General features: G+C 42.4%; 1 protein-coding gene across 1 annotated transcript in view; it reads right to left on the bottom strand.

The window, feature by feature from the left end:
• ABHD5 (abhydrolase domain containing 5, lysophosphatidic acid acyltransferase) overlaps positions 1-13,401 on the bottom strand; it is a 45,038-nt gene extending 31,637 nt beyond the window's left edge. Inside the window, exon 1 of the mRNA XM_065397760.1 lies at positions 13,270-13,401. Coding sequence (XP_065253832.1) covers positions 13,270-13,385 — 116 coding nt within the window. The 5' untranslated portion in view covers positions 13,386-13,401. The remainder of the gene's footprint in view (positions 1-13,269) is intronic.
• Positions 13,402-25,030: the final 11,629 nt, after the last annotated feature.

The following is a 25,030-nucleotide window of genomic DNA, read 5'->3' as shown; positions in this document are numbered from 1 at the left end:
TTTATTGGGGGGAGAAAAAAACGTGCTATAGACTTAGGCAACACAATAGAACCATTAACTTTTCTAGCAACTGATGTCCCAGATTACAACATTCTAAACTGTTTACAGCAAACCCGGATTTAGCCGCAGAATGATCCCAAAAATGTTAGAAGCAAAATTTACATGTTTTTTATTGCCAGTATTACCACAACTGGGTTAGTAGTGTGGGGAGTATTCATATATATGTAGTTAGCTAATTCAGGAGTTTCTTTCCAGGTCACTTGTAAGTCTCATATATGGTTGGCTTCAATCAACGTGGAGAATTTAGTGCTTTACTGCATATAAGATTATTATACTTATTGCTCTGGACAATCCTAGCTGGGGAAGTCTGTCAAAGAACCAAGAAAAAGTGGTTTATAAGGTAATATGATAAATACCCCTCTCAACCTAGTTATTGTGATTATTCACCACATTTCTAAAGTTGTAGACATTTTGTTTTGTTTCTTTTGAAGGTCAATTTCAACTAAGAACAAAAACATAAGAATGGCCGTACTGGGTCAGACCAAAGGTCCATCTAGCCCAGTATCCTGTCTACCGACAGTGGCCAATGCCAGGTGCCCCAGAGGGAGTGAACCCAACAGGCAATGATCAAGTGATCTCTCTCCTGCCATCCATCTCCACCCTCTGACAAACAGAGGCTAGGGACACCCTTCCTTACCCATCCTGGCTAATATCCATTAATGGACTTAACCTCCATGAATTTATCCAGTTCTCTTTTAAACGCTGTTATAGTCCTAGCCTTCACAACCTCCTCAGGTAAGGAGTTCCACAAGTTGACTGCGCGCTGTGTGAAGAAGAACTTCCTTTTATTTGTTTTAAACCTGCTGCCCATTAATTTCATTTGGTGGCCCCTAGTTCTTGTATTATGGGAATAAGTAAATAACTTTTCCTTATCTATTTTCTCCACATCACTCATGATTTTATATACCTCTATCATATCCCCCCTTAGTCTTCTCTTTTCCAAGCTGAAAAGTCCTCGCCTCTTTAATCTCTCCTCATATGGGACCCGTTCCAAACCCCTAATCATTTTAGTTGCCCTTCTCTGAACCTTTTCTAATGCCAGTATATCTTTTTTGAGATGAGGAGACCACATCTGTACATAGTATTCAAGATGTGGGAGTACCATGGATTTATACAAGGGCAATAAGATACTCTCCATCTTATTTTCTATCCCCTTTTTAATGATTCCTAACATCCTGTTTGCTTTTTTGACCGCCACTGCACACTGCGTGGACGTCTTCAGAGAACTATCTACGATGACTCCAAGATCTTTTTCCTGATTCGTTGTAGCTAAATTAGCCCCCATCATATTGTATGTATAGTTGGGGTTATTTCTTCCAATGTGCATTACTTTACATTGATCCACATTACATTTCATTTGCCATTTTGTTGCCCAATCACTTAGTTTTGTGAGATCTTTTTGAAGTTCTTCACAGTCTGCTTTTAATGCAGTGTACCAAATATTAAATTGGTTAGTGCTACTTTGTACAAAAATGTACAGAATATCTGGAGTGTCAGATAAATGCCAACTGACAATAAAGCCTGTTAAAACTCATCCTTCTCACTCTTAAGGTCAGGTCAGAATATTGACACTTACACAACTCTAACTTTGTGTTTGAAAAGAGTATAAAATGAAATCGATAACCTGACTATTGCACTGAATTTCCTGTTTAAATCCAAATGTTTTTTGGTTGTACAACCTAAACACTTTCCCCTCACCAGACTTCCAACTGGTGCTGGATGTCTATAGATTAGGTGCACTACTGGATTATCATGGAAAGGGTAGAGAATCTATTGTACTTTGCTGCCTAAGCACCAAGATGAACAGAGGTGGTTGTTTCCAGACCCAATGAATTAATGAGATGGCCTCTGTGGACTTCAGTTGGATTGCACTGGTACAAAACTGAGACACATTAACAATGGAGCAGATACAGAAGTACAAACCAATATCAAAATGGAATTACAGATGCCTTCCTCTGCAGGCAATGTCTAAATAAACAACCCACTCTTTTGCCAGCATGAGAATTCAGAATTGTAGGTATTTTGAAATTTAGATATGAAAAATACTGTAAGGCTCAATCCAGCAAAGTTCTGAGCACAATGGCTACAATCCAGAAAAACATTTAAGCGTTTGACTTAACTGAGACTGCTCATGTGCTTACGTGCTTTACTCGATCAGGGCCAGAGTGCTCATCACTTAGCTGGATCAAGCCCTAAAAAGCTACATATTATCATTATTGCATAAATAATAACAAAATAAATTGACAAAAGGAAAAGCAAATGGGAGGGCTGGGCAACTATTGTCCTAGAGAAATCAGGTTAAAAAATTACATTAAAAAAATCTTTAAATTAAAACACTATTACACCTCTACCCCGATATAACGCAGTCCTCGGGAGCCAAAAATCCCTACTGCGTTATAGGTGAAACCCTGTTATATCGGGGTAACGGCGGCAGGGCTCCAGTGGTGATTTAAAGAGCCCGAGGCTCCGGCCACGGGGAGCCCCGGGCCCTTTAAATCGCCACCCGAGCCCCACTGCCGGAGCCCCGGGGTAGCGGCGGCAGGGCTCCGACGGTGATTTAAAGGGCCCAGGGCTCCCCACAGCGGCCAGAGCTCCGAGCCCTTTCAAGCGCCGCTGGAGCCCCGCTGGCGGAGCCCCGGGGTTACCGTGCTATATGCAAACCCGTGTTATATCAGGTCGCGTTATATTGGGGTAGAGGTGTATATAATTTTGAACTGAAGTGGAAAGCAACTAGCTGAAAAGGGAGTGGATTTCAGTCTGTACATATGACTACTTTCTAACCTGCATAGAGTCATGAAAACAATGAAGATTAAGCAAGTACAATTTCACAGACGAAACATCAATAGCCATCAAGTGGCTGATATTTAAATATGGATAATATACAAGTTAAAGATAAATGATGAGGTACACCACTTTTTTGAACTTTGGGGAGGAATGGCCAATAAATTAGTCTCTTCCACTGAATTTACACGTTCGGTTTTGTGCATTTCACTCAGCATCACTGAATTCATGTGCCTTCATGCTATAAAAGCAAAGAAAACTGACTACACCAATAAAGCATCCACTTTTCTGTTCCATCGTGCTTTTTGAAATTAAAAAAGGCTCTTAAGGGCAATTCTACTCTGAAAAATGACGTGGCATTGTGTAATCCCATGTTTGTGTCTAAACTACTCCATATCAAAATTTATTCCATTTACAAGATGTTTATTCTGTCAACTCTTTAAACTCAACCTAGGATCTGAGACTCAAGCTGTGGGTTTATTTGTTTTTTGCCTTATGCATCACAATCAGTAATAAGAGTTTGCAGTACAAATTCTACTTCAGTTACTAAATTTTGAGTTCCTTTTAAGGTTGTTGACCCATAATAGGACAAAGAGAAAGACTCTGTCAAGGATGACACAAGCAGTTAGTATGGAAAAAGAGGGCAGACAGCAACTACAGGTTTACACCAGGCTAATTTAGAGAAAAGTTCTTATTAGCATCTCATTTCACGCTTTGATAGTTTAGTTATTTGAGACAATCTGAAAACTGAACATAGCTTACATGGGTGCTCACGGCAGGATGTTAAGTTTCTATAACAAACTATTTGCCTGCCACCTATTAAAAAGGACACCATCAATTTAAAAAACAAACACCCCTCCCCCCCCCACACACACACAACAACAAAGCACATTTCTCTGAACATTTTTATCCACTACTATTACTACATACAAAATAAAGTGCTATAATTGAAATGTGTTAGAGAGAGTATTTCTCTTTTCAGTTTGTTTACTTTGTGCATTGACAGTATTTTGTATCTTCAAGTTTCACTGTTTGTACTATTAAAACATTTAGTCCGTTTCCCTTGACTATATGGATCTTTCACACAGCACCAGAGGAGAAAATTACTTTTAAAAGGATATGAGCACATGATTGTAAAACTACAAGAAATTGGAAAGAAGACATGGACAGGTATAGTACTAGAAACTACTTTAAAAAAAATTCAAATTAAATGATTTTAAGTTGCTAACTCCTTGAATCAAATCTGATACCATCTTGCTATTTGGTTACATAGTACTGAAAGACCAAATTGGGATACAGGCCTTTAAAATACAATAGACTCAAAATGAAGCACAAATCTTAAACAGGATGTAGTTTTAACAGATGAGTTTAATTTCACTAGTATGTCTGGGTTCTGTTTCCTCCTCATACACACAAGATTTTCGATAAGCCAACAGAGCTAATAGACTAATCAGAACATTGGACCTCAAAACAGGAGACATTTTAAAACAAAGCAAATTTACATTTTATTTGGGGTAGTATTTCAGGCAAAGCTGAAATCTTGCTGTGAAAGGGAAAAAAGCTTGTGGGGGTGCAGAGGTTTTCATGTATGGCCTGGTCTACACTGGGGGGGGGGGGGGAAATCGATCTAAGTTACGCGACTTCAGCTATGTGAATAATGTAACATATTTAATAACTTAATAAAAAAAGAGTTTGTGTTTGTAATATGTAAGAAACATGCCCTGCATGAAAAATGGTGACAAGGAACTGCAGACAAATTCACAATAGGTTGAAAGAGTTGCCAAATTAAACAGGCTAGTCTTCAAAGTTAGACAAGTCAAGAAAATAGTTTTTTTATGTGAGGAAAGTAAATGGGTCCACAAGGGTCCATTTACACTATACTGTGAATCTTTTCCACTTGGAATTTCATCTAGAAGACTGATTCCAAGAAGGCTGAAGGAAACAAGTCAGCTACTCAGAAACACCACACCTACAGATCTCTAACCTGGGTTGGAATAGAGCAGGGTGTCCCAGTGCAAGACCAGGCCTCAGTCCGATGGGGACTGGCTAAAATGATTTTATGAATGTCTTGGGGGCAGAATCCATTCCCATGCTTGTAGAGCTTTCCAACACAAGAGGCACAACCTGATTCCTCCCTCATTGTTTCTATAACCATGGTAGTTCAACTTTGTTTGAATCAAGGCGACCTTTTGGGATATCAGGTCTCTAAAGATGAGGAGTGCATTTAAGATCACATAAGTCCAGATGCTTTATGAGCAGTAGTTATTTCTGAAGAGACCAAGCTATTTGGGTGAAGACTTTCTCCATGTGGACTGGAAGTTAGATGTAGTGACCACAGATGCAATTTGGATGGGAGATTCCAAGGACAGGAGATAAGCTCCAGAAGTGGCACATGAATGTTGATAGAATGGAATACAGCTCATGTTCTACCCCACTATCACTACCCTCAGAGACTACAAATCTTCAAGAGTGTGGGGCCTTGGAGAACACACTAGAAAGCTTAAAACACAAAGTGAGAACCCTGGTGGATGGTATCCTTTGCAAACACCAGTTTGGCATTTTCCACAAGATCCAACAGTTTTATGGAGCTGCTTCATGGTTAACTTTGAAGCCAATTTTTCCCCCTTCCAATTGGATTATCACCCTATTTATAAAGCTGTTTAGAAGAATTTCAAGCCAAAACGTTCTGTGATTACTTCAGTGTTACTGAATTATCCAACTGTTTTGCAACATTTAAAGTACTGCGTAATATTTTGAAAACTACTGCACAATATTTCTAGGAAGTGTTCTGTACATCGTACCTCCTGATTTCAACAACAGGCTCTTGGTAGTTTATTACAGAATATTGCTACATTAGGTCAGAGGTAAAAACGCCTTCCTTGTATATTTATTGTATCTTGAACTTTGTATTTAGAACAGTCAGCACCTACTTTATCCATGTTAAATTATTTTGAAACATTGCATTTTGCCACTTGAAGTTTCCTGTACATATAAACAGCATGTTACATTGGCCCCTGACTTCCCAGATACCAAGAAGAGATTGTAAACAAGATAAGTCATACACAATGAATCTCTTCTGATTAGTATAGTGATATTCTAGTATACCATGACATTAGGAATAGTTGGAACAAGCTGCAAATTCAGCCAGGAGAGAAGATCAACATTATACTGGTACTCAATTTTGGTGCAGCTCCCCTACCTGAAATAAAGCAGCAGATGGGTACTAGCTCACTCCTCCTACCATGTTCCTAGCCCTCTTCTCGTCTGTCTCCCAGCAATTCCTCACATCCTTTTCTGCCCCTTGTGTATTTTTTGTTTTCTAATTTTTGTTTAATTTTGATGCCTCCTTTTGCCACTTTCCCCTCCCCCCATTCCAGGGTGTGTGAGAGGGCATTCACTGATGCACGTGGGGTCAAGCATTATGTGCTCTTGCAGCTGAGATGAGTACAAGTGCAAAGTTTAAATGATCAGACTGCTGCCTGAGCCTGCATCCGAGTACACTCAGGCTGCTTCCACAACTGGCCGTACAGTACTACAGGCTGCCATAAGAGAACAGGAGATCACTAAGCACATTTGCAGTCATGAGAGAGGCATATCTGTAGGGCCTTACCAAATTCAGGGTCCATATTGGTAAATTTCATGGTCACAGGATTTTAAAAAATCATAAATGTCATGATTTCAGCTATTTTAAAACTGAAAACTCATGGTGTTGTAATTGTAGGGGTCCTGACCCAAAAATGAGTTGGGGGGCAGTCGCAAGGTTATTGTTGGGAGGGGTTGCGGTACTGCTACTCTTACTTCTGCTCTGCTGCTGGCGGCGGCGCTGCCGCCTTCAGAACTGGGCAGCTGGAAAGCGGTGGCTGCTAGCCAGGAGCCCAGCGCTGAAGACAGTAGCAGGGCAGAAGTAAGGATAGCATGGTATGGTATTGCCACCCTTACTTCTGCGCTGGTGCTGGCGGGGCACTGCCTTCGGAGCTGGGCACCTGGCTAACAGCTGCCACCAGGCAGCCACCCAGCTCTGAAGGCAGTGCAAAAGTAAGGGTGGCAATACTGCAAACCCCCCTAAAATAACCTTGCGACCCCCCTACAACTCCCTTTTGGGTCAGGACCCCCAATTTGAGAAACGCTGGTCTACCCCGTGAAATCTGTACAGTATAGGGTAAAAGTACACAAAAGGCCAGATTTCACGATCCGTGACACGTTTTTCATGGCTGTGAATTTGGTAGGGCCCTACATATCTGGGATCATTCAGCTTTTCCTGACCACCACCACTCTCCTTTGCCTGTGCTCCAAATCCCCAGACAAGCTTGGTATCCCTTTTCTCCCTACCCCCAAGCTTGTGAAACACTGCCCTATTGCCTCACATTTCATCTTCTAAAAGACATGTCAAAGTACTACAAAGACATGGAGGATAATTAATGCTAACAGGTTAGAAAACCAGTCCTTTCCTGCTCTGATTTGATCAACTCTGGAGGAGCAGAAACATACATGGTTCAAGATCAGACACTTCCCCTTTAAAAAAAATAATTTACAAAGCAGTCACAGCATTAGCAGTAAAGAAATAAAGACTTTGTGTTTTCTGCCCATCTTGTCTAATAAAACATTATTTTACATTTGTATTTCAACACTGAAATCCAAACAAACCTAACCGAGAACATTAACGAAAAAGTTATACTAGCAAGAGAAAGTACTTATTATACAGGACTGAACTATATCCTTCCTTCACTTCTGTAGCCTCATGCTATCCAGATTTTCCTATCACTAACCACCACGGGTTCCTGCTTCTCCTCCCCCCACATTGTCAGTCACTCAGGACTTTGTCTTTAAATCCCTCCTCTTTTCCCTCTAACTTTAGCCCAGTGTGACCTCATCCCCTTACACAGCTTCAGTGACTCACAAATCTACCTCTCTTCCCCTGACTCCTCTCCTGTTATCAAAATCTCTCATCTGGAGCTCCCACTGCCTGCTCAACCTCAACATGGCAAAAACTGAGCTATCCACCTTTCCTCCCCCTCTTCTCCCTTGCTGTCAATACCAATGACACCCCAAAAAGCTATGCTAAAGGAATGTCAAATTTGCAAAGTCAAGCACTCAAAAGTTAAGAAATGCCAGAAAATAAGGTTGCGAATTTAACCATAGTGAATAATCAGGAGAGACTACAGATTTTTTTTTTAATGGGAAGGTTCTTCATTTGTGTTTTCAGTTTTCCACCCTTTAGTTCCCCCACCAAAGGCCCTGCATTGTGGTGACCCTCTTGGGCTCACAGTGCCTAGATGCTGTTCCTCCCAGTGCAACAGGGAGTTGGACCAGTCTGCAAGAGTGAATATACTGCATCACAAAAAGGACCTAAGGCACAATTCCTCCTAGTGCAGCTCCTCACTGCATAAATGGCCCTACTGAGCACAGAATGAATTGTGAATGTAGAATTAGTGAAAGGTTTGTGCTAGGCCGATAGCCCTGTGGACAGAAGTCTTCATTTTATCTACAGTATGGGTGGCAGTAGCAGACTTCCCAAAACTACCTCCCAGATATCTATTACCCCTGTTATTCAAGATTTTAAATATGATTCAAGAGTTAACAGATGACTATCATCTTCCTCTCCCCACCCGGACACTTTATTGAGAAGAAAGGGACTAGAGCCCAGATGATTGACTGGCCAAGGAAGCTGGTGGAGGATTTCTGCCACAACTCAGCAGGGACTCAGCCAACTAGTCATGGAGAACAGGATCCTCCACCTGAAGTAATGGGTAGGACTTTCAAAGTATGCAATCCCTGTAATCTCACCCTGAATTTATAGCTCTGTGCACGCACGTACCATGCTGGCACGGAGTACTGAGTGTGGTATGTTTGATTATTAAAGACATACTCGACTTGGATTTTTTTTTAATTGACAAATTTTTGAAAGTATGTGAATATTTTCTTTTTACCACTGCACTCACTAGAGAATTGCTGAAGGGTGGGGGAAGAAGGGCAGTCTACTCTTTATGCCTCCTGCAACCCTGTGGGGGAGTCTGGGGGTTGCCCTTCATCCACTAAGCTCATGATTGGGCTTGAGAAGGGAGGGAGGAGAAAACCTCTAGCCCAGCAGTGTCTATCTTGCAGTACTTGAGGGAGACTTAAGAATAGAATATTTGATTACAAATTCAAAGTGTAACATGCCCTGCAATTTTTAAACTGGGTGTTCAAATTAAACTCATCACTACAAGGAGGAGGTATTGAGTACTGCCTCCCATTGGTTCACCTTTTACAGCTCAAGGAGGAGCTGTGATGTGAGCCCGGAATGCTCTTAGCAGCTGCTGTCCCTTTCCTCCTGTAACTGTTGAGCAATTCAGCTGCTCTGTTGACTGCTTCTCTGCAAGCCTGAAGGAGAGCAGGATAGAAGAAGTTTGATTGGCTCTGCCTGAGCCTAGAGCAGGGATGGCCAACCTGTGGCTCCGGAGCCACATACGGCTCTTCAGAAGTTAATATGTGGCTCCTTGTATAGGCACTGACTCTGGGGCTGGAGCTACAGGTGCCAACTTTCCAATGGGGCGGGGGGGGGGGGGGAAGGGGTGCTCACTGCTCAACCCCCTGGCTCTGCCACAGGCCCTACCCCCACTCCATCCCTCCCCGCCCCATCCCCTGAGCCTGCCATGCCCTCGCTCCTTCCCCTCCCCCCCCCTTACCCCCAGCCTCCTGCATGCCACGAAACAGCTGATTGGGAGGTGCGGGGAGGGAGGGGGAGGTGCTGATCGGCAGGGCTGCCAGTGGGTGGGAGGCACTGGGAGCGGGGTTGGGGAGCTGCTGCCGTATTACTGTGGCTCTTTGGCAACGTACATCGGTAAATTCTGGCTCCTTCTCAGGCTCAGGTTGGCCACCCCTGGCCTAGAGGAACATCTAAGCAAGGATGGCTCAGTTCCCCTCCACCACACTGCCATTAAGGGCAGCTCAGGAGAGAGGAAAAAGAGAAACCAAGTATCAACTACTCCTTATGGATCCCTGGTTCTCTGCCTCAACCCCTGCATAGGCTAAAGCAGCCTAGGAAGTCCCCCCCAAAAAGGAGAATCTCTAGCACTGGCTTAAGTGGTACAAGGAGAGCAGTACAGAGAGAATCCATCTCCAGTATTGACTGCAGCAAATAATCTGTTCACCCCTCAGACTGAGAAGGCTGGATATCACTGTTCTAGTGCCTATTGTCATTAATCATTCCTCCCAGGGAAGTTTCTAGATGGGGGGCCTCCATCTGCAGTGATGGGGAATACACTATCATGATCAACTCTCCTCTCCTCTCAGCAGCAGAAGGGGTGAGGAGACAGCCTCCTAACAGTGTCTCCATTGTGGCTCCACCCAGAAGAGAGGGGAGAAAAGACACCTTCCCGGTGAAAGCCACAGTGCTCCCCTTCCCAAATCTATGCAGGGGCAGGGAAACTTCATAAATATACGTTTCTAGAGTGGCTGAAATAAAGCTTATTTCTGAGTTTTGAGGACAATACATGAATGTGATGCAAGTGCATGAGACCAGAGAGTGAAAGCGATGATCGACATAGAAAGGCAACTGCCTATACACAAACTCCTATCAATGCAAAAGGCCAAACTGGAAAAGAAGTGGGAAATTTCCTTTAGTCTGTGTGTAACACAGCACACTGGGCATTGGGGTAAAAGTGTACATCCCAGTGCACCTGTTTTTGCCCTTGTTCCCTTTAAAACTGGAAGCCTCTGCTAGTCATATGACTTACAAGAATCTACATAAGTCTTATAGCCTTTTAGGGAGGGGAGCAGACAGGAGAGACCCTGGATCATGGAGGTGCATAGAGCTCTTTACTATCAGGTAGAAGGCCTGAGAGGAAGACATTTTAAGGGAGAGAGGGAGGGAGGGAGCATGCCTCAGCTGATGGTGAGTGACAAGAGAGACAAGGGCTAAGACAAGACCCTGCAGGGCAGCGACACTGTTTTGAGTTGATTTGTTTTGAATCTTCATTTCTAAGTTAAAGAAAAATTGAGCAAAAGAACTATAACTGTGCAGATATTTGGAGCATGATTTCATTACCCTACCTGCTTATGCTTTGTTTTAAATGTTAAGGTGTGGCAGTCAGCCAAACACTCAGACAAATCTGCAGTTGACAGTGTCTCTTTAAAGAGCAAGTAAATTATTATGACTGTTATGCAGTATAGTACCCTGAGTGTCTTACTGGAAGTGCTTCTTGAGTTCAAACCTACTGAATTCATCAATGCAGATTTTAAAACTACATTCACTCTGAGACTGTAAAAAGTCTATCATCTCCAACAACATGCCTCACGAGTGAAAACCCAAACTCAGAAAAGTCTCAAAGGATAATGGAAAAACAGTTATGACTATTGAAGTTGCAATGATTCCTACAAAATAGTTCTATATATTATTCCAAGGCAATCTTAGTTTTAACTAGTTGCTGCAAGCCATTCCATCTAAATTCACCAAAAAAACCACCCAAAGTTATTTTAGAGAAAGTTACCACTTATCTTAAAGACAAAACAGTTTTCAATCCTTGAAACTTTTCCCCACATTTATACAAACTGAGCAGTAATTAGTGATTTTATATGGAACGCTGACAAACTATTTCTAGATACTTTGTTCCATATTGACGATCCAAATACACCTCTACCCCGATATAACGTGACCCGATATAACATGAATTTGGATATAACGCGGTAAAGCAGTGCTGGGGGGGGGGCGCGGCTGGCTGCGCACTCCGGCAGATCAAAGCAAGTTCGATATAACGCGGTTTCACCTATAACGTGGTAAGATTTTTTGGCTCCTGAGGACAGCATTATATCGGGGTAGAGGTGTATATTTAGTTTTTTCTTCAGATTAGACTATGGATTACAGCTGTATGATTTAGCATGTTTTGATTAATATATTTTGTAGTGATTTTACTATGCTATCATCACTACACTCCCACAGAATGCTCACGTTGCCAGATTTCAACTAGTTGAACTTGTTGTGTAACTAGGTGAATTACTATCAGATGTATTTGTTTTTAAAAAGATTAAACTTCAGATTTTTCCTTTATATACACCTAATATGTCACCTGTCATTTAGAACTGCATCCAATCTGCTATTTTAATAGCTTGTAGGTATTTCTCTACCAAGCCAATTTTAAATCTGAAAGTAATTAGTGTATTTCACTATTTCATACAATTTAAGTTTTCTCTAGCTCTAATCAGGCTTTTTCACCTTGAAAGGATGACCAAGCTTTAAGACTGGCCAATATTAAGAATGCAGTAATGCAAATACTCTGTGCTAACTGTTCAAAGCACTAGCATTTCACCATTGTCAATACACTTTTTGATGTACAAAAAGGAGACTTAAGCTTTCATTTTCAAAAGTGACTAGTGATTTTGGGTTCCCAATCTGAAAGGCCTTAAAAGGGCTTGATTTTCAGAGGGTGGATGCTGAGCACTTTCTGAAAATCACACCCCCTTTAAAAGATGTCATGTTGGGCACCCATAATCAATAATCCCTTATGAAAATGTAGACCATTTTTTCCTACCCCAAGGACTTTATATTAAGAACACAATCCTGAAATGTGCTGTGTGACAACAGAAGTTGAGGGCACTCAGCACTACCAAAGAAGCACTTAATACGCCAAAGGATCAAGTTAAGCAACTAATGCAGTTTAGAGCCAATGCACTGAACAAGTTTGAGATGATGAAGCACAGATATTTTAAGACTCACTTGGTAAATCATCAACTGGAGGCTTTATAGATTGTGTATTTTAAGAAGAATGTTATAGGGTGTTATAGCTGCGTTGGTCCCAGGGCATCAGGGAGACAGGGTGGGTGAGGTAATATCTTTTATTCACTAAAACCTCTCCAACAGAAGTTAGTCCAATAAAAGATTACCTTACCCACCTTGCCTCTCTCTAAAGGAGAGGGAGGTTTGTTTGGCACACAAACTCCAACAGAGGGGAAGATAGTTTCAAACACAAGGTGCAGCATTATAAAAAGTGTGAAGACAACGATTAAGTCATTCTGAAGGGCTGCGTGGGAAGAGAAGGACTAGTAGCAGAAATATGGGTCAGGCCAGTTTGCACAGTGGTTTAAAGGGGATGTGTTCTAAGTTGATGCTGAAGGGAAGTGGAAGTCAGGGGAGAGATGGAGCGACAGGCGCGCCAGAGACAGAAGGGGAAAATTATTGTTTAGCAACAGCAGTTTGTATGGGCGGGAGGAGACGAGAGATGTGAGTAGACCGGGAGGGAGGAAGTTGCTGTAGCTGAAGCAACTAAGATATCAGTGGTTTTGCAGTACAAACATGGAGGAAGTGACACAGAAAAAACCTATAGCAGCTGGGATGTGAGGGTCCGCTCTAGGGCGGTGAATGCGGGTTGGCAGGTGTACACAGGCCGCGGGGGGGTCCCCCAACTGCTGCCCCCGCCCGTGGCGCCGTCTCCCCGCCCGCTCCTCTGCGCTCACCCTTCGCTCGAGGCCTCCAAGTGCCCGTCCTCGGCCATGGCGGGGGCTCGGCGGCCGCGAGCTGGTGCCGGGGAGGCGGCAGCGAGTGACAGCGCGAGGGCGACACGACCAGCCATCACGGGACCCGCCCGCCGCGTCATCCCGGCCGGGCCGCCGCACCACAGAGCGCGCGGCTAGAGCGTCCCGGGGACCCGCCCCTCCCTGGGCGGGCCAGGGCAATGGGCTGTGCACGGCTGAGCTGGAGCTCGCGCACTGTGGGCGGAAGGCCCCGCGAGCGCCCTCTAGTGCTCGTTTGTTTCCCGGGGAGCTGTTTGTGGGGGCCGGAAGGGGCAGATTCACAGAGGGGAGGGGGGCGAGGAGAAGGGAGGGTTATATGTATTTTTGTGTTATGCGCGAACAGGGAAAGCAATGCTTTCTTCCCTGCCTTAGGCCAGAGCCAGCTCATTGAATTCTCCACTGTAGTGCACAGGGCACGTTTGAGAAAGAGATTCCTAGAGGGTTTTTTAATGTCATATCAAAATGGTCTGATGAAAATGTTCAGGACAAAAGAAGAAAGGCGCCTTTTGTGTGATGCTGTCAACAATCCTATTAATGCTGTCTCAGAAATAGAGTCCTCAAATGTCCCGAGTTGCTTGGGGGGCAGCACACTTAAACACATCCTAAAAGGAACATAAGAATGGCCATACGGGATCAGACCAATGGTCCCTCTAATCTAGTATCCAGTCTTCTGACCGTGGCCAGCGCCAGATGCTTCAGAGGGAATGAACACAAGAAGTGAATTTGGGTGATCCATCCCTTGTCATCCAATCCTAGTTTCTGGCAGTCAGAGGTATAGTGTCTCTCAACCTTTGCAGACTACACTACTGTACCCCTTTCAGGAGTCTGATTTGTCTTGTGTACCCCAACTTTAACCTCACTTAAACTACTTGCTTACAAAATCAGACATAAAATACAGAAGTGATATAGCACGCTACTACTGAAAAATTGATTCCTTTCTCATTTTTACCATGTAATTATAAAATAAATCAGAATATAAATATTATACTTACATTTCAGTGTATGGTAGATAGAGCAATATAAACAAGTAATTGTATGAAATTTTAGTTTGTACTGACTTTGCTAGTGCTTTTTATGTAGCCTATTTTAAAACTAGGCAGACGAGTTGATGTACCCCCCTGGAAGACCTCTGCGTACCCCCCAGGGTACGTGTACCCCTGGTTGAGAACCACTGCTTTAGCAATAACTGGTTCTACACTAGCAGATTAATTTTTGATAATCTAACAGCCTCTAATACAACAGCTGCCAAAGAAAATCTCATTGAGGAGTACTAAAGGAGTACTACTAAATCTTCTTGATCCTTCTACCAACCCTGTGGATGTTATAGCATTTTCTGGTTTCATTTTGTTAAGAACCACCATCCCTATTCTTCTGCTTCCATTTGGGACCATTAGAAGAAAATGGATGAGGATTAGTGCCTCATTAAATCAGGGAGAAAATGTCTAAAAAGATATTCAGGAAAAAGTATTTAAAAGGATTGGTTGCACAAAATGCTGTGGCCATAGTTATGCATACATACACACTGAACAATGTGTGTGTATAAACGACACACTCACATGCACCATAGATGTGCAAATATAAATATGCATATTTATTTAGATTTAAATAATAAGATATCTATTACAAGGCTCTAGGCAGCCTTACATAACTGATTAGTACTACAGCAACCCCCCGACAGCATTAAAATAATTTAAACTAGAATTATGTCAACCAAGCACCTACAGCAGGGGTCGGCAACCTTTCAGAAGTGGTGTGCCGAGTCTTCATTTATTCACTCTGATTTAAGGTTTCGCGTGCCAGTAATACATATTAATGTTTTTAGAAGGTCTCTTTCTATAAGTCTATAATATATAACTAAACTATTGTTTTATGTAAAGTAAATAAGGTTTTTAAAGTATCAGAGGGGTAGCCGTGTTAGTCTGAATCTGTAAAAAGCAACAGAGGGTCCTGTGGCACCTTTAAGACTAACAGAAGTATTGGGAGCATAAGCTTTCGTGGGTAAGAACCTCACTTCTTCAGATGCAAGGTTTTTAAAATGTTTAAGAAGCTTCATTTAAAATTAAATTAAAATGCAGAGCCCCCCGGACCGGTGGCCAGGACCTGGGCAGTGTGAGTGCCACTGAAAATCAGCTTGCGTGCCGCCTTCGGCACGTGTGCCATAGGTTGCCTACCCCTGACCTACAGGAATGCTCCCTTCCACCACCTTCATCTCTCTGGGAAGCATACCCTCAGGCTTCTCCAAAAACCCTACCAAACAGATGTCTTTTGCAGCATGCCTAGATGATCTTCAAATCTGGGCTATTTTTGACCAAAATGGGGGACCAAGAGCCCTGTGCAGAAAATGAAGCAGGCTATATGGAACGAAGGGTTAAAAGCTGACCTGGTGCCTATAAACCAGCCAACAGTTACTAGTACTTAGAAGGCGAGTAGGAAGTGAGCAGGTAGAAGGACGGGAACATACAGGCCCCAGGAATTGTGGGATGGCATTGGAGGTCTAGCTAGGACAATCTAAACAAAGGTCAGCTACACATACTTAAGTTGCAACTTTATTGCAAAGAGGGCAGGTAGGAACATGCCTTAAAGTGAACATACTTTAACCCATACTGCCAGTCATGCATGCAACCACAGAATCGAGGCTTACATAAGCATCCGTTTAAGGGTTTTGTGTGTAGATGGTAGCGGTTTGGGGTTAAAAAACACACACACACACAAAAAAGCACAGAGTAAGCCTGCAGTGTAGACGTACCCACAGAAAACACCCTTTAAGCACCAACCTCTATTATAATGAGTGGGATCCAGCTCAAATACCTCTGCTTACCACAGCTGTGGTGGTATAGCACAAGAGTGAGGGAATCTCTCAGGAGGTTGGGTCACGAGCCATTTAGGGATTTATAGGTCAGAGCACACACTCTTATAGTGCTTACCCAGATGCCCAGCTCAGTAAGAAAGCTGCTGCTTTTTGCACCAGCTTGTTTCCAAATGGTTTTCAGATGTAGCCACATGTAGAGCATGTTGCAGCACTAGCAGCAGTCTAATTTTGAGACAACAAAGGCATGGGTAACACAGTAAAAATGTCTATATCTAAAAGGAAGGGTTATGGCACCCTAGCCAGACAGATGGTAAAAAGCACCAACAGGGGGGTCTAGAAGTAGCATTAAACTGTGGCGGATGTACCCCATCACTATGCGCGCACACACACACACATATATATATAAAATATTTTCAGTTGGCTATTATTTATGTTAATCAAATAACAAAGAAGCAAAAGCGTAGAGATCAGGAAATATCAGTGAAAAAGCTATTAGAGCCACCTTGCACACACATAGCCCAAAGCTGATTCCAGGGGAGGCAGCAGCACCAGACTGAGGTATTAATTCCCTCACAAGAAAAAGCATTCTCCAGCATGTTTACTAGAGGCCAGGAGAGGCAACAGCAACCTGGCAGCTTAGAATTAGATTTTTGGGTTAGTTTTGTTTTTTAAAGTAAACCCTGATGATTATTATGTGTGTAATTGGAACAGTATTGAACTCTGACCATAATAATGATTAACTAGCATTTATATTGCGCTTTGCATTTCCAAAGTGCCACACAAGCATTAATTTAATCCAACGTATGTACACTAAGTTTCACCTCCCTCATGTGGAGGTGAGTAATTAGGGGGAGGGAGAGACTTATATTAGGCATTACACACCCATAAAAGCAAAACAACAGGCTTAATGTTAAACCTAATCATTATTAAACTTATATAAACATTGTAACTGAAGTCAGGCAGCATGATTCAATGAGTGGGAAGCAGGGTTCACAAGTCTTAGGTTCTATTTTCAGCTAGTACGGTATGGGGCAAGTCTTTGTACTTTACTTGGTATTGGTAACAACAGATAATATCTGACCAGGTTATAATAAAGATTAATGTTTGTATAGCACTCTGAAATCATTGGATGAAAGCAGCTATACAGCACAAGTTTATAGTATGTACTTGGTAGCAAATGCAGTAGTCAAGGTCACAGAATAGTTTTAGTCAAGGTTTTAATTGGGGTGCCTTAGAATGGCATGGCAAACTAGTACTTTTCTTTGGAGGATACCTGCTTGTGCTGTGGAAACTTTTATTTAAATAAAAAAAGTAAGTATCTAGACTTTACAATTATGAAGATATGTGAACGGAGTATAAATGGACACAGTGATGTCTGCCTGCATCTGCAGACAATCAGAAATGACAGCTCTGCGTGCTGTGAGTTGTTCCTCATCATTTAAATGGTAAATTAAATCTAAAGCCTAGTTATGATGATTTAGGTCCTGATCTTGCAACACATGTGTAATCTCATTGACTTCAATAATTTCTACACACATGCACACAGAGGAACTTCAGTGGAATGACTCATGCTTAAAGTCAAGCATGTATGTAAGTGTTTACTAGTTTGCAGCCTTAATTGTTAATGTTAACTATTTCATTGCTCTCTAGATAGCCCCCCTTGCTATAGTGTCTGAGTGCCTTCCATGTATTAGTCTCTCCCCGCATCTAGGAGAAATAGCTTGATTAGTTTATTAGTTAGGCTTGGCAGAATTCAGTTTTTATTTTTTATCATTTTGACTGATATTTGTTTATTTTGGCACATTTTTATTTAAATTTAAATTTCCATAGTTGCAGGAAATTATGGGGGGGAGTTGAGACGGCGGGGGGGGGGAAATCAGGCAATAATTATTTAATGACAGTATATGTTGAGATTCAAAATGTTGAAGCTTTAAAACTATTAACACACAAATTTTCAACATCACATGTCAAAATACACAAAGTAAATATTCTTAAATCAAGCTCTAAAGTTCTCAAGTAGCATTTATTACTTTGCCTATCTGTAAATTTTGATTATCAATGGAAATATTTTTGTCAGTTTGCATGGGTGCAGTGAAATCCATGTTGATTGACTTTTACTGATAAAATTCTAATCCTTACAAGCCTACTTATAGTGTTGGTTATTTATCTGCTTGTTTGTATTTTTATGGATTGGTGAGTGGATGTGACCCTAACAGCATCCGAATGCAAGAGGGCAAAGGGTTCGCTGGTATCTGGTAGTGACTTTCAGCTGGCCTGACCAGTTCAGCATACCCAGTTCATTGATGTCATAAATTGTATCTGATGTGTCATGAAAGGTATCATTGGAAAACTAATAACACACTGATGATTAATATTCTTGTGTGGTTTATGTGCAGTAAACACCCAAGTGAACATAAAAATATGAAAGAAATGTGGAACTAAAATATGCTTACCAGACAAGTCCGGGGAGCAGGTAAACAGGTTTCTCTCAGACAAAGGACAAGCCCATGCCTCCAGCCAGGTGTCATCAGAATAGATTAGCAATCACATTTCAAGTGGCCATTCATTTGCATTGGAGGGGCAGGAACAAACCAATTGGCATTTTAGCAAACACCAGTGGGGAAGAAACCAGCATGGAACTTCCTTCACCACCAGACTCCATGTCTCCTTCCTCACAACTTGAATGAACTTTATGGGGGGGGTAACCTTCAGAAGAATCCATTTCAAAGGTTCACTGGACTATAAATGAGAGGGGCAAAGAACTCCAAGTTAACTTCCTCCTAGAAAGACAAGAGGAATCAGCATCATGTGCTTCTGTGGAAGGTCCTGACTGAGAGACAGTCAGCCATGCTGGACAAAGAGTGATTGCTAAGAGAAACCATTTTAAACAAAGACTGTACCTTCTATTGTTTCATCTATCACTTAAAAAGAGGGATTTTAACTGCTGCTTCAGTTAGCCTGAATGGAAGGTGCTATCATGTCCACCAGTTTCATTGAGATCTGTGATGACCCATAGATCAAATATACACCCTCATGGAGGTGCCCAACCTCTAGCATAACATTGTGTATACATTATTTTAATGCTTTGTTTAAAATACACATTTAGGGGCTCCTATCTGATCTCTTATCTTTTCTTTCTGATTGGATGCCTACATTATGCTGTGAATGGGGCAAGCTGCTCCACCTGAAGAGATGGCAGCAGCCCTAAGAAGTTCTATAACTAAAATGTTTATCTAGACATATGTGAGCAGCTGAAGATTCAACAAGTAAGAATTAGTTGACATACTTCCTCAGTAGAAGGATCAGATATCTCCTAGTTCCTGCACTCGGGACAGAAGCATTACTCAGTCTTAACAAGGTTGGGGCTCAGCCAGCTAGCCCTCATCAACTCCTCCTTCTCTTCCACACAGTGAATAAGTCACTCAACTGCACCAACTTGAGCTAATGCATCAAATATAGAACTGAGTGGCATGTATGTCCTGTGGCATGTAATAGTCCAGTCTCTTGAGCATTCTAATACTTTGGTCTCATTTCAGTTGTTGGGTTTAATATGCTAGTGCTGGTTTGGTGTTGATGGCCTATGACTACAGGAGGGCAGACTCGATGCTTTAGTGGTCCCTTTTGGCCTTAAAATCTATTATTTTAACACAATCCACACTTCACTAAGGGCACGATACTACATCATTGATGTGGATGGGAGGTTTGTCACTGATGGTAGTGGGAGAAGGAGGAGTAGGAGCAGGTGTAGGCCCAAATTCTCCAAAGGTATTTAGGTGCCTCACTACCACTGATTTTAGTTAGAAGTCTGAAAGCTTTTGAAGATCTGGGCCTAAACCAAGGATCAGGAAAGTCAGAAGGAGTCTTTCCATTGGTTTTGGATCAAGCCCTTACCACCTCACGGCCTCATTCATATTGGGTAAAATTCACTCCACTCACATGAAACTCAAGTTCTCAGTGTAACCATATATATTAAAACCCCCCATAAGAATGACCATACAGTACTCCTGGGGGAATTGTGTGCCACTGGACATGCACAGAATTCATGTCTGCTGCAGATTTTTTTGCTTCCCTGCAGAAAAATGAATTCTGACAGGGAAGCAAAAGGAAGCTGCAAGAGTGGTCACATGCCCCTCTCGGGCAGGGCAGGCACATTGGTTTGGGCATCTGGAGCAGATGGGGGAGACGTAAATCATCACCGGAGGAATGGGGTTGGGTGAGCAAGTGAGAGAGACTCTGGCCCTCTCGCTTGCTATCACAGTGCACCCCGCATGGAGAGGCAGGGCTTTGGAGTGTTTCTGAGGAGGTAGGCATGGGGCAAGCTCTGTCACATTCTGCTCTGGCTGAGGGATCAGCCTGCCTGCTTAGTGAATTGTTCACATTATTCTTAATGAATTTTATAGACCTTTATCATATTTCCCCTTCCCTTAGTCATCTCTTTTCTAAGATGAACAGGCCAAGTCTTTTAAATCTCTCCTTGTATGGAAGCTGTTCCATACTCCTATTCATTTTTGTTGCCCTTCTCTGTACTTCTTCCAATTCTAATATATGTTTTTTGAGATGCAGGGGGAGGAGGGGGGACTAGAACTACACACAGTATTCAAGGCATGGGCGTCACATGAATTTATATAGTGGCATTATATTTTTTGTCTTATTATCTATCCCTTTCCTAATGGTTCCTAACTTTGTTAGCTTTTTTGACAATTTCATCAGTTATTTTGTTGCCCAGTCATCCAGTTTAGTGAGATCCCTTTGTAACTCTTCACAGTCTGCTTTGGACTTGAGTAATATTTTATCATCAGTAAACTTTGCCATCTTACTGTTTGCGCTCTTTTCCAGATCATTTATGAAAATGTTAAACAATACAGGTCCCAGTACAGATCCTTGGGGGACCCCATAGGTGCTGGAACTAGGGATGCTGAGGGTGCTACCACACCCCCTGGCTTAAAGTGGTTTCCATCATATACAGGGTTTACAGTTTGGAATAAAAGCTCCTCAAACTAAGTTTGAAACATTTGTGTATAAATTATGCTCTGTTTCAAATAAGATTTTAGAATAACACACTCCAGATGTAGAAGACAAAGTCAATGAACTTAATGACAATATTAAAGATTTTGCTGTACAGAAAGATAGTAAAAATGTTCTAAGAGGACCACTTAGCAGTATGAAAGATAAATTAGAATTTATGGAAAATGTAATTAAATCTACAAATATGTGGTCTTTAGTATTTCTGAATTGATGACTATTGAAGATCTATCAGTTAAAGTTTCAAATTTTCTTTTCTTGATTGCAGCTGATCTTCCTTTGGTCACACACAGCATATAATAGACCCTTGAAAAAAATTCCTTATTTTGGAAAATACTTCTACACTAACTAGAACTTCTATAGTCATTTTTTGCAACAGTAACAGAAATAAGATAATGAGAAAGAAAGTCTGGAAAGCAAAATGTTCATGTGCTGTTTGGCAGAAAATAAAATTTCTGTTTTTTTCCTTGATAACTCTAAAATATAATTGATAATTGGTACAGAAAGTTTTAAAACTTTTATATAAATACTAGCTAAAAGTTGCCCATTATTTTATCTACACTTAACCAATTTGATGTGCTCATTTCTGTGAGATTTTCTTGCAAGTTTTGATATAGTTTTAAAAAAAGTCTACTCTAGAGGAATAAAATAAAGGAACCTTTACCAAACCATCTCCTTTCACCAGTAAGATTTATTACAACCAATGAGAATTACAATTTGGGGAATTCTGGATGTAAGTCAGTATGAATAGCCAGACTATAATATACTTGCTTTTTGGGTCCAATCCTGCGAGATAGAGTCCCACCCAAGAGGTGCAGAGTATCCTCAACTCCATTGAACTCAGTGAGAAGTGAGAAAGCACAGAACCTTCTAGGAGGTACTCACCTTTTTGCAGGATTAGGCACTTCATGCTTTGTTGCCTCTTAAAGGCCATTAGATGTTGCCCATTAGAGGCCAATTTACAGAGCGGATAAGGAATCTATTAGGATTTAAATGGTAAAGCTTTCTTTTTTTTTTTATAGCTGGAAAATGAGAGATCTAGTCACAGCTCACCACTGGGGATTATTTATATAATAATTATCTTTTGATTGCAGTATATGGGTTTGTTACAATATTTCAACTCCTGGTGTAGCCCTCTTCTAGTGCACCCCTTGTCCTTAAGAGTAGAAGGGTACGTTATGTCTACACTGCAATTAGAAACCTGTGATTGGTCCATGCCAGCTGACTCAGGCTCATGGGGCTCAGGCTAAGAGGCTGTTTGATTGTGGTGTAGATGTTCGACTCAGGCTACAGCCCACGCTTTGGGACCCTCGCATCTTGCAGAGTCCTAGAGCCCCAGCGCAGGTCTGAGTCTGAACATCTACACCACAATTAAACAGCTCCTTAGCCTGAGCCAGGGGCTTTTAATTGCAGTATAGACATGCCCAAAGAGGCCACTTGCTTTTCCCTTCTAAGCAACTCTCTGCCCCAGGAGCATTGGGTTAATGGCACACCTCAGGTTGTTGATCTATAGAATGCATAGTGCCTCCATCTAGTGGTCAGGTGAATACATGCTTATATACAATTCCTCTGATACCTAGGACATTAACAATATATTTTAATAGGAATCAAGAACCAAAAAGTTGTAGGAAAATCCCTCCCAACATTTAAGAAAAGGGTTTGGGTTACATAAAAAGAAGGGGGGATAAGTAGGAACCATGGATAAAAGGAAAGGTCAGGGAAATCCAGGGGAACGGAGATACCAAAGTGTTAACTCCACAACAATAATCAAACACCCCTTCCCTCAAATAATCACATATTTTCCAATAATTAAATACAGTCTGAATTCTACAAACAATATAAAAGAAAAGAGGGTCCAACCCTAAAGTCTACACAGAGATCTCAGTTGGTCAGTATGTACACACTGTCACTTGTGTTAGAGCTCTTCAGGATTGATTAAAGAAAAGTAAACTTGCAGTTGTTTTTATGTCAGAGCCCTGACCATCATTTGGGTGCTGACACTATCCTTCAACCCTCTGTAATCCTTCACCTGTCTTTACACCAAACTTAATTGAGTCTCTTAGACAAGGTCTTGAATGACCTCTGCGTATTTCCCTAAGAGTAGAGTGAAAATACTCACTGGGTATATCTACACTGGAGCTGGAGGTATAAATTCCAGCTTGAGTAGATGTACCTGTCTGATGGAGCTACCATGCTAAAAATAGAATGTAGCTGCAGCTGCATGATGGGCTAGCCATTCCAAGTATGTACCCATCCAGGTATATGTCCTCAAAGTCAAAATGGAATTTACACCTCCAGCCCAAAGTATAGACACACCCAGTATTTTTACAGTAACATACTGTGAGACAGATAACTCTCTGGACTGGAGAGCAGGTCTCTGTGTTGCTCAAATACTGATCCTCCCTTGACTTCCTGCGCTAGGGAGGCCTCGTAGGTGAGACTGGCATTCTATCTATTCCTTCTGGATAGTAATCTGAGAGCTGCTTCCCTCCTCTCCCCTTTGTCCACACCTGGGCACGTTGGCCTCCTCTCTTTCTGCTGGTTCTATTTTGTGGCTGGTGATTGCTTGAGTGGAGGGACAGGCTTTTCTCTGCCCAATGCCTGCTATAGCCAAGCTGTTTTGGGAATAGCTGACTGAGGAGTTAAAAGGGATTTACCTCTCTTCTACCATGTAGAGAGCAACTGAACAATTTCATCTGTCTCTACTTGTGAAAGTAAACTCCCCTACTTTCCCCCCAAACAATGTTTGGGCTGGATGCACATAACTGGGAGTCTCAGCCATGTGCAGACATTTTTGGGTGCAGTTGGTTGACCAGGAATGTCAGGGTATGTCTACACTACGAAATTAGGTCGAATTTATAGAAGCCGGTTTTATAGAAATCGGTTGTATACAGCCGATTGTGTGTGTCCCCACATAAAATGCTCTAAGTGCTCTAGTCGGCGGACCGCGTCCACAGTACCGAGGCTAGCGTCGCCTTCCGGAGCATTGCACTATGGGTAGCTATCCCACAGTTCCCGCAGTCTCCGCCGCCCATTGGAATTCTGGGTTGAGATCCCAATGCCTGAATGATGCAAAACAGTGTCGCGGGGGGTTCTGGGTACATGTCGTCAGGCCCCTCCCCCTCCGTCAGAGCAACGGCAGACAATAGATTCGCGCCTTTTTACCTGGGTTACCTGTGCAGACAACATACCACGGCAAGCATGGAGCCTGCTCAGCTCAGCTCACCGTCACCATATGTCATCTGGGTGCCGGCAGACGTGGTACTGCATTGCTACACAGCAGCAGCAGCTAACTGCCTTTTGGCGGTAGACGGTGCAGCATGACTGGTAGCCTTCATCGGCGATCTGGGTGCTGGCAGCCGTGGGGCTGGCAGCCGTAGGGCTGCATTGCACCAGCCCCTTGCCTTTTGGTAGAAGATGGTATATTATGACTGGTATCCGTCGTCATCGTACTGCAGTGGCTGTCAATCATGGGCACCTGGGCAGACATGCTCAGTCCTATCGAACTGTCTTGATGATGATGGCTATCAGTCGTAGTATGCTATTTTCTGCCAATCGCCCAGTATTTTCTGCTAAGCACCCAGAAGAGGCCGAGGGCGATCTGGGTGCTGGCAGACGTGGGGCTGGCAGACGTGGGGCTGCATTGCTACACAGCAGCAGCCCCTTGCCTTTTGGCAGTAGATGGTGTATTAAGATTGATATCCGTCGTCGTCATATTGCGGTTCAATCAGAGGCACCTGGGCAGACATGCTCAGTCCTATTGAACTGTCTTGACGATGATGGCTATCAATCTTAGTACACTAACTACCAAGCGCCCAGTATTTTCTGCCAAGCACCCAGAAGATGCCGAGGGCTATCAGTCATGCTGCACCG

This window comes from Emys orbicularis, chromosome 2, assembly GCF_028017835.1.
Source record: "Emys orbicularis isolate rEmyOrb1 chromosome 2, rEmyOrb1.hap1, whole genome shotgun sequence".
Taxonomy (NCBI): domain Eukaryota; kingdom Metazoa; phylum Chordata; order Testudines; family Emydidae; genus Emys; species Emys orbicularis.
This window is presented reverse-complemented; position numbering and strand designations above follow the sequence as displayed.